Source organism: Anolis carolinensis, unplaced genomic scaffold, assembly GCF_035594765.1.
Source record: "Anolis carolinensis isolate JA03-04 unplaced genomic scaffold, rAnoCar3.1.pri scaffold_10, whole genome shotgun sequence".
Classification (NCBI taxonomy): domain Eukaryota; kingdom Metazoa; phylum Chordata; class Lepidosauria; order Squamata; family Dactyloidae; genus Anolis; species Anolis carolinensis.
This window is the reverse complement of record NW_026943821.1, coordinates 14,403,035-14,413,861: the sequence shown is the minus strand read 5'-3', so window position 1 is coordinate 14,413,861 and position 10,827 is coordinate 14,403,035. Positions and strand designations below refer to the sequence as shown.

The window sequence follows — 10,827 nt, the reverse complement described above, 5'->3', positions numbered from 1 at the left end:
GAATTCTTGATCCGGGAAGCAAGGAACTGGGGTTACGAAGTCCACACACGATCTCACTCCTGAAGCAGCTCTGTTGACTCCACAAAGAATCTCCCGCGTCAAACACCTATATTGGGTCTCGTTTTCCTGCCAACAATCTCTTTCCCTAGAGAACGAGAAGCGAAACCCAACTCTGTCCAGATGCAAGACTCCTTAGAATTTCCCAAGGGAAGCAGGCCTAATCAGCCTGTTGTTTGGCAGCGATCCATAAACTCCTGCGATTTGCTTCTCTGACTCCTCTGTCTCTAGAGTAAGATTCCTTCCTGGGAAACGGAGGCGAGGAATGCCCAAGGTCTGTTTTACTGAAGTCTTGAGGACAAACATCAACATCCGGCAGGTGAAAGGACTCCGGTTCTTGTTGAACCGGCGAATACCCCATGTTTTCATCTTCATCTGCCACGATAGTACTAGGAACAGGACTACAAGGCCCATGAGGCATCACAATGCTGTATCTCAGGGGTCCTCAAACTTTTTAAGTGGAGGGCCGGTTCATGGTCCCTCAGATTGTTAAGGGGCCAAATTCCTATGCACACTGGACATATCTTAGTTGTAGTGCAAGCCCCCCCCCCCCCCCGCAACAACAATTACTTATTTGTTTATTTGTTACATTTATACCCCACCCTCTCTTACCCTGAAGAGGACTCAGAGCGGCTTACAAAGTGTATGTACATACAATATATTATATTATTAGCATAGTACACTATTAGCATTATATATTAATATATTGTACTATACCACTATACCGTAATATTATTAGTAATATTACATTTAATATATAATATATAATTAATATTATTATATTATACAATAGTATTATATTGTATTATTATTATTAGCTGCCCTGAGTCCCCTATTGGGTGAGAAGGGCAGGGGTAGAAATACTGTAATAAATAAATAAATAAATATTATATCGTATTACATTATAATATTATTATCAAGATTATATGTATACACAATATATTATATTACTAGCTTTGCCCGGCCACGCGTTGCTGTGGCTTATGCTTTCAGAGTGTTGCTCTTTATTTACTGTCCTGTTCTGTATTATTATTAATCGCTTTGAATGTGATTTCATGCTTCTTGGCAGGGGGTTGGACTGGATGGCCCATGAGGTCTCTTCCAACTCTACTATTCTATAATTCTATGATTCTATATCACAGTAATTATTACATATTATATTTATAATCTTATATTATCTGCTTAGAACTGGATTATATGAGGCCCCTTCTTCACAGCTGTATAATATGCGCACTGAAGTGGATTATATGGTAGTGTGGAGTCCAGTGCAAAGCAGATAATATAAGATTATAAATGGGTAATATAGCTGTGTGGAAGGGCCTTGAGTCTACACTGCCATATAATCCAGTGCAAATGAGATAATCTGTGGAACAGGCCGAGGCCTAAGTCTGCCTGTCTCCTGGGCTGAGTTGGTTGCTAGGAGACCAAGTGGGCAGAGATTAGTCCTCTAACTGGCAGCAATTGGATAAAAACAATTATTGTTCTCCCTCTAATTAGAACTTTATTTTTCTTTTCTTTTTCTTGTATCAACCTAGAGGCATGGATGATGGGTTGTGTTGTCAAATTTCGAGGTTGGGGGGCCTGTAGTTTTGTTGTTTTGCTGGTCGCCGTGATGCCATCGCTCATTTATATATATAGATTACCATAGCACAATAGTAGTAAATGAAAGAACAATACAATATTTAAAAATAAAAACAGTTTTAACAAACATACTATAAACCTTTCAGGATTTCAATGGGAAGTGTGGGCCTGCTTCTGGCCAATGAGATAGTCAAGTTAAGTAAGATTGTTGTTGTTGTGTGCCTTCAAGTCATTTCAGACTTTGGCCGAGCCTAAGTCTTAAACTGAGGGCGGGGGCCAGGTAAATGACCTTGGAGGGCCGCATCCGGCCCCCGGGCCTTAGTTTGGGGACCCTTGCTGTATCTAATATGAATTAACTAAAGGTTTTGTTTCCTCAGGTTCTTTTCAGCTGTGTTGTGCAGTCACAGATTAAACACTCCTCACAATGCACATCCTGCAAATCTGTGCTACAGTCTGCTGTTTCGCCAGCCTTCTGCTGCTCCTCATTTCCCTTGGCACTGACTACTGGGTGGTAGTTGGCAGTAAACTAAACACAGGACTATGGAAACAGTGTGTCTCTTCTACCTGTAGTGAAATTCAGAATCCTTCAGGTAAGTTTCTTCCTCACTTTCAAAACTGGGGGAACAGAAGGGCACATCGATCATGGAGATTTCATATATATATATATATATATATATATATATATATATATATATATCTTTATTACAGTCTTACATTATAGAGGAAAAGACAAGACAAGACAAAAAAAATACAAATCATGATATTTCACAGCGAAAGTGGGAGAACATTTCTTTATAGAGAGAAAGTAGGAAATAAAAAAGAAGAGAGAAGAAATAAATATGTCTGTACTCGTCAAAACCTGTATAAATATAGGTGGATAGTTAGCTAAAAGGGGAAAAAATACTAATAATAATAAAAATGATAATAAGAGGGGAGGAAAATAATAATAATAATAATAATAATAATAACAACAACAACAACAACAACAACAACAACAAAAATATATAAATAAGTAAAAAAAAAAGATTGTAGACTTCCATCTGTCTTTTACTGGCTCTTCATTACCTTTTTCCAAATTATTATTAAGACACCATGTCCCTTCGTCCTCCTTACTCTCATGGAGATTTCTTGGCAAAATTTATTCCGAGGGAGTTTGCCAATACCGTCTCTGGCTGAATGTGACTGAACTGATATTACACCAGGCTTTTATGGACAAGCAGAGATTAGAGCCCTCGCCTCTCACCAGTCCAACACTCAAACTGCTGCACTCCTCTGAGTGTCTCATTATTGTGCAAGTTTAATGTGCAGACTTTCAGAACAGGAGGAACAGCACTCAAATATTCAGAAATATCTCGAGTTCCTTTTGATTATTTTAGTTTCCAAAATTTATGATGGGGAAATATACTCCATTAGCTGACTGTGGTCCAGCCCTCCATTATAGTCCCCAGCCCTTATTCCATATCCAAACACAATATATATATATATATATATATATATATATATATATATATATATATGTGTGTGTGTGTGTGTGTGTGTGTGTGTGTGTGTGTGTTTGGGTAGATAGATAGATAGATAGATAGATAGATAGATAGATAGATAGATAGATAGATATTGTTGAAAGAGCAAACTGCACATCCAAGTCAGTTGTGTTGCTATATTTTTGCTTCGAGCTTGCTTTAAGCTTCTGGGAACGTTTCCACCACCAAAATTGTAACCTCATGCCCTTTGGGGTTTTTCTACTCTAGGAAGCAGAAAGAGAATGCTAAATCATGTCACATCCCCATAGATAGTACAACCAACCCCTTTATTGTTGGAAAAGATTGTGTGAAGTTCACAGTGCAGTTGGAGAGGCAGATATGGCCTCCTTCTTCCCTAATTCTACCCTGTTTCCCCGAAAATAAGACAGCATCTTATATTAATTTTTGCTCCCAAAGATGCTCTAGGTCTTTTTTTCAGGGGATGTCTTATTTTTCCATTCACATTTATGGTTGAATTGTACAGTAGTTGTCATCACAAACCAGCATAACCAAACTGTGAATCCTTTCAAGAATTTCTATATTTTATTGCTATACTGCTTTTAAATTACTGTTTTAAGTTTCTGTTCGTATGTAAATTTATGTTGTTGTTGGGCTTGTCCCTGTGTAAGCTGCCCTGAGTCCCTTCTGGGAGATGGAAATGGGATACAATAATAAAGTTATTATAATATTATTATTATTTCTTGTTACTACCTTTATTTCCATTTACAACAATCTATGGCATGTACATTTACCGATCCTGCATGCTTCCAAACAAAAACTTTGCTAGGTCTTACTTTTGGGGGAGGCCTTATATTTAGCAATTCAGCAAAACCTCTACTAGGTCTTATTTTCTGGGGATGTCTTATTTTCAGGGAAACAGGGTAGTACTTGCTCTTGGATGGAAACATTGCATTTCACTTTTGTAGTCAATCTTGATGTATTTATATTTAACCTCTTTTTTACTTACCATCCTCTCTCTCCTCTTTCATTTTCTGTAGATAAACTGAATGCTACCCGAGCCTTCATGATCCTGGGGATGATCGCTGGTGCAGTGTCTTTATTCAGTCTCTTAGCCTCATATTTTCGGACACACCTTCACTCCTTCTCCTTGGCCAAGCTTGCTGCTATCAGCAGTTTATTTGCAGGTACAATTGAATAATATGTCCCAGTTTTCACATGCACCTCCAGCTCCTTTATTCCTCTAACTCAGCCATAATCCATCCATAAAAGTGGTGGCAATATGAGTTTTAAATCTGCTGTTTTAAATCCCCTATAGCTCCCCTTTTGCTGACTCATGTTCCCAACTAGGAGGACAATGAGAGTGAGGAGGAATCCATGTTATCTCTGCCATTTGTGACCAATGCTTAGAGATGATCCTGGGATTTCTCCTCTCTGCATCCAATTACCAACTTTATGAGGAAGATGAAAACTCTGAGATGAAAATCCTATTTCCAACGCAGAGAATGAGAGGAGGATGAAATCTCTGGAAAGGGAACAATTTTCTCTAGATCTGGGTCACTTTGGAACTGTCCCCAAGGCATATTCAGTTAATGGGCTTTGTCAAAGTGTGCAAATGTGAGCAAGATTTCATTCTTCTTTGGTCTATAATTCCACAAAATTACATCTAAGAGGTATGGAGAGCATTCCCACCACATATGGAAGGCGTTCCCTTTTCTGCTCCAAGGGAGGCATCTGCTTTAGCTAGGTAATGGAAATGATTAGAATGGAAAAATGTGATAGAAGGATAAAACTTAAGATTTAGATGCATATCTATGGTATGAAAAAGAAAAGGTCAATAAAGATTTTAATAAATACATTATAAGATCCAGCCTTCTTACAATCTGGAAGAGTTACAAAGCAGGGATGAAGCAAAAAACACCTCTATGGCTGTGACCATTGGAGGCCAGGCTATATCCAGCATTTAATGAGGAATAAAGAACCTATAGCAAAGAAAACGGGCAATGGAAACTAAAAGGGAGAGAAGAATTAGTGATAAATGACTGGTTTCGTTACTTCCAACTACACAACAGATTTATGAAAGATAATAAAGTAGAATTTCCCCAAAGAAAATCAGAACTGGAAAACATTTTGGACATGGGAAATAAAGGACTAATTTCCAGACTATACAGATATATTTTAGAATACAACTTAGAAGATAATTGAATAAAAACAGCAATGATTTCATAGGCTGAAGGTTTAGGAAAAAATGATTTAGAAAATAGGAATATTTATGGAAAAGAGATGTTAAATTTCCAATATCTAGGCCCATTAGAGGAGCCCCCGGTGGCGCAGTGGATTAAACCCTGGTGCCGGCAGGACTGATGACTTGAAGGTTGGGTTGCAGACCTGAAGGTTACGGTTTGAACCCAACCCAAGGAGAGTGCGGATGAGCTCCCTCTATTAGCTCCAGCTCCATGCAGGGAAGGGACGAGAAAGAAGACTCCCACAAGGATGGCAAAATCATCAAAACATCCCAGCGTCCCCTGGGCAACATCCTTGCAGATGGCCAATTCTCTCACACCAGAAGTGACTTGCAATTTCTCAAGTCAATCCTGGCGTGAAAAAATAGAGAAAACACGTATAAAATGTTCTATAGAAGTTATATAACTCCTGAGGTGCTAAGTAAAATATATAAAATATTGGAGATGCAAAATACATAAAGGTACCTTCTTCCATGCTTGGTGGATTTGCAAGCTGGTTCCTATGTTTATCTCATCCCAAGCCCCTTACCAATAATAATAGTCCCAGGTTACTTACTTCTTTCTCTAGTTTACATTCCTCACTGTATGCACTTTCTCTAGTTCAGTTCATTTTTATGAACTTTCTCAGGTTTTTTTTTATCAAACTATGTTTTATTTCAATGTGATTTTATTATGTATATTGACCTGTTTTTATATTGATATGTTTTATTACTACGTCTGTAACCACTTGGGCTTGGCCCCATCTAAGCTGCCCCGAGTCCCTTTGGGGAGATGGAGGCAGGGTATAAAAATAAATTTATTATTATATGATTACAAAAATTTTTGGAAAAAGGTAATCAAGGAAACAAACAAAATAATTACTAAAAAGGTTAAGAAAAAACCCAAGATTGATAACAGAAAAATCATGGAAGGGGGAAAAGAGCTATTTATAAAGAACCAGAAAGGAAAATTATTAGACTATATCCGAATGACCAAGCTGTCCAGTGGCATTAGAGGAGGAAATAATGAAGACTTTGTTAGAAAATGGAGGTTTACATTTAAATATTTGGACAGGAAGACAAAGGTAGACTTTAAAATAGCAGCAAGGGGAAAGTTATCAATGTAAAGATACGGATAGATTTTAATATTAGTTTCACATTGAATGGTATCGGAAATCATGGGTGGTGGTGTGGTAGGCAGTTGTATTTGTATTATGTGTATTTGATGTATTTCTTTTATTTTCTTTTACTTTCTGTATATCACCTTTGCACCAAAAAACCCAAAGAAACAAACAAAGGAGGTATCTGCTAACACTTTGTTTTTGATCTCAGGTCTGGCGGTCATGATTGCCATGTCAATTTACACATCAGAAAATTCAAACTATGGATGGTCGTTTGGCTTGGGATGGGCCTCTTTTCCTCTGTTCCTTATCACCAGTAAGTATGTTCAGAACAGGAACGGTGAAATGTACTCCTTTTTACAGAATCCTGTCTCATGCATCCCTTTATTCCCCATCTCTGCAAGTTTGTGCAGAAGGACTCCATAGTGCAAAGGCCTTTTGCACTACAGATCCTTCCCATTGGCCATGCTGGGTGAGGGTTATGGGATCTGAAGTCCAAAGGGAACCCACAAAAATATTCCAAAAATCTATGCTTTCCTATTCTGGAATATCTAAGGCAAGGGGACTTTAGCCTTCCAGATGTTTTGCACTACAGAGCCATGCTAGGTGACGGTTATGAAGGACCAACATTTCTGCATCTATCAAATCCACTATTTCCTACTCTAGAATATTTGGAAACATTTTGAGAAATTATGTTTTGATTTTTTAAAAATTCTTCCCATTTATGAGTCTATCCTTCCATTACTTGTGCGAACCCAAACCTCTATTCTTTCTAGTTTTAATCCTCACAACAACCTTGTGATATACAAGTATGTTATCCGGGAAGAGTGAATGATTGGTCCAGTTTTATACAATGGCTTTCATGGCTCACTTGCAGTTCAAAACCTGGATCTTTTATGATTCAATCCAACAGTTTAAGCAATGACTCTTAAGTTGGAGCTGGTCAGCTTTGACATGCGGTTCAACATAATATGATATATTGAGGACCAATAGCATATGACAGCTTGGAAAATCAGAGTATGAATCCAAAAAGGAAAATAACATTAGAAGTACAGTAGAGTTCCGGTTAACCGACTTCCGGTTAACCGACACTCCGTATTATCCGACGTCCCAGGCCCCTTGGGAGGCGCTCATGCACGTTGCTAGGTAGCTTGCTATCTACCTAGCAACATGCACAGGCACCTCCCAAGAGGCAGGGTGGCGAGCAGAGAAGCACCCGTGCGCGTTGCTAGGTAGATAGCAAGCTACCTAGCAACGCGCACAGGTGCTTCCCAAGGGGCGGAGCGGTGAGCACTCGGCTTAGGAAGCACCCCTGAGCGTTGTTAGGTAGCTTGTTATCTACCTAGCAACGCGCAGGGCACCTCCCAAGAGGCGGAGCAGAAGCGCTCCTGCACGTTGCTAGGTAGCTTGCTATCTACCTAGCAACGTGCACGGGACACTTCCTTCAACCGGCTTGCTGGATAATAGGGCCTCCCTATTATCCGTCAGATCCAGTTATTCGACATTCGGCCCGCCCGTTTATGTTGAATAACCGGGACTCTACTGTACAAGCATTTCTGGTGTTAGTCAGCCCTCTATATTCTCTGAGGTGAGGGGTATAAAACACCAATGAAAGTGAAAAAAATGGAAATAAAAAGCTACCTTTTTTACCTGAGAAAACATTATAACAACTTGTCACAATTCGATGTGGCATCGAATTGTGCCAAGTTGTACGCCACTCTGAGTCCTCCTAGGGATGAGATAAGGTGGGTAGGAAATACGATAAGTAAGTAAGTAAGTAAATAAATAAAAACAACTATGCTGAACCATTGAGCTGCTGAACTTGCTGACTGAAAGGTCAGTGGTTCGAATTCAGGGAGCGGAGTGAGCTCCCACTGTTAGCCACAGCTTCTGCCAACCTACAGTTCAAAAACATGCAAATATGAGTAGATCAATAGGTACGGCTCTGGCAGGAAGGTAATAGTGCTCCATGCAGTCATGCCGGCCACATGACCTTGAAGGTGTCTATGGATAAAGCTGGCTCTTCAACTTAGAAATGTAGATGAGCACTGAATCAGACACGACTAGACTTAATGTCAGGGGAAAACCTTTACCTTTACTATGCTTGACTTTCCCCAGACAATGACTGGTGGACCTAGAGATTATTATTCTTATTTTTCTTATTATAATATTTATTTATCTCCTGAGGGAGACTCAAAGAGATTGCAAGAGATGTGTTCTCTCTAGGAATCTTTTGGTTCTCCAGCATGACTCTGGCCATAGAGATAACATTTTAATCAAATCCATAAAAAAGTAAACCCACGAATATGGAATCAACTGTATTGTACTTTGTTTCATGCATTCCTCATCTAATCAATCACTTTTCTTTCCTGACAGGTGGACTTGCTTATGTATTTCACACCAGTACAGCAAATTGAAAAAAAAAATCTGTGATGCCCTTTGAGAATATGCCATCCGAATTTATATAATGGGACACAGACAGCTTGCAATGGAATAAATGGGATTTGTTGAAAATTACTGTATCTAGAATCATAGAATTGGAAGAGACCTCATGGGCGATCTAGTCCAACCCCCTGCCAAGAAGCAGGAAAAGCACATTCAAAGCACCCCTGACAGATGGCCATCCAGTCTCTGTTTAAAAGCCTCCAAAAGAGGAGCGTACACCACACTCCGGGGCAGAGAGTTCCACTGCTGAACAGCTCTCACAGTTAGGAAATTTTTCCTAATGTTCAGGTGGAAAAAAAAGCTTGCTCCCTCCTCCCTATGACTTCCCTTCACATATTTATACATAACCATCATGTCTCCTCTCAGCCTTGTCTTCGGCAGGCTAAACATGCCCAGTTCTTTAAGCCACTCCTCATAGGGCTTGCTCTCCAGATGCTTGATCATTTTAGTCACCCTCCTCTGGACACTTTCCAGCTTGTCAACATCTCCCTTCAATTGCAGTGCCCAGAATTGAACACAGTATCCCAGGTGTAGACTGACCAAGGCAGACCACACCTGGAATACTGTGTCCTATTCTGGGCAACCTGAACAATCTAAAAGGCAACCTGAGGGGTAATGTAGGATGTGTCTGGACTTCGATGGAACAGATTGGGTTCTCTTCCCACAGCAGATCCAGAAGGATTAGGCCATCTCTCTCCTGCATCCTTGTTTTGTAAACGTGCTCATTGTCCTCAATCTTGGTTGAGGAAGGAACTCTTTTTTATTGAAATTTGCATCAGACTCCAGTATGACTCTTTTGCCCAACTGTGCTTTCAAAACTCCCCTCGATGGATTGTCACCTTGACGTGGTGAGGGGGCTTGCGTGTTCCAATGAACCTGTGGGCACAACCACAAGAGTCACACACTCCCAGGAGTGGCCACAGTGGAGGATCCAGACCAAGAACAATCCGAAGACCCAAAGACCTCAACGGCGGAGCAGGCGGAGGATAACATGGTACATGTTACAACGGCTGTGAAGGCGGAAGAAGGCTGCAACAGACTGAGAAGCCACTCTCGTTGTGTTAACCACACCACTGCTGGAACCTCAATCTGTGAAGACTGTGTGTTGACCGGCCGTGCACCGACCTCCACACATTAAAAAAAATCACGCACAGGCGTCTTCCAAGAAATGGAGGACCATCATCCTTGAACTACGAGGGATCGCCTAAATTAAGTTTCAAAACTTGTCCCCAGTTTCGCAAACGTAATAAACACAAGTTTATGCTTCATGTGTCTTTTGCTTTGCAAGAATACCAATATGGACAAACACATTTTGCAGTGTAAGGCCTCGTTTGCAAATGATGCTACAGCCAACCTGGATTAGTCGCATTTCACATGCTTTCATTAGAAATGGGAAGATTTCTCCTCCCATTTTCCCAAATTTGTTCTGCCCGGTTTCCAGTTTACATTTCATAAAGAGAAATAAATTGGACAAGGATTAAGATGTAAACTGTGTTATTGTGCGCACATTTGCATGTTTATTTATTTATTTATTTATTTGCAGTATTATATTCCGCCCTTCTCACCCCGAAGGGGACTCAGGGCGGATCACATTATACACACATAGGGCAAACATTCAATGCCCATAAACACATCAAACAGAGACCGAGACTGACAGACGCAATTTAACCTTCTCCTGAAAGGATGTTTGATTCTGGCCACAGGGGGGAGCAGCTGCTTCATCATCCACTCTGATGGCACTTCCTCATTCCAGGTCGTAAATTAGTTAAACTTGCCTCCCCACTTTTTTAATAAGTGGTACCTTATTTCCTACTTGATAGATGCAACTATCTTTCGGGTTGCCAGGTCAGCAACGAGCAGGGGCTATTTTTTATTTTTAATTGACGGGTGCTCACCCCGCCACGGGCTGGCCTCGAACTCATGA

The 10,827-nt window shown here is 40.2% G+C and overlaps 1 protein-coding gene across 1 annotated transcript; it reads left to right on the top strand.

The window, feature by feature from the left end:
• Positions 1 to 1,598: 1,598 nt before the first annotated feature.
• LOC100565130 (protein NKG7) lies at positions 1,599 to 10,353 on the top strand. The gene is made up of 4 exons (XM_016996094.2): positions 1,599 to 2,228; positions 4,157 to 4,303; positions 6,670 to 6,774; positions 8,835 to 10,353. The coding sequence occupies exons 1-4, from the start codon at positions 2,063 to 2,065 to the stop codon at positions 8,873 to 8,875; spliced, it is 459 nt and encodes a 152-aa protein (XP_016851583.2). The 5' UTR covers positions 1,599 to 2,062; the 3' UTR covers positions 8,876 to 10,353.
• Positions 10,354 to 10,827: the final 474 nt, after the last annotated feature.

Bases quoted from the DNA above. Each gene is read 5' to 3' on its own strand.
- LOC100565130 (XM_016996094.2), top strand. From the start codon at position 2,063: ATGCACATCCTGCAAATCTGTGCTACAGTCTGCTGTTTCGCCAGCCTT. The intron at 2,229-4,156 runs GTAAGTTTCTTC...CATTTTCTGTAG, and splicing joins TGAAATTCAGAATCCTTCAG to ATAAACTGAATGCTACCCGA. The intron at 6,775-8,834 runs GTAAGTATGTTC...CTTTCCTGACAG, and splicing joins TCCTCTGTTCCTTATCACCA to GTGGACTTGCTTATGTATTT.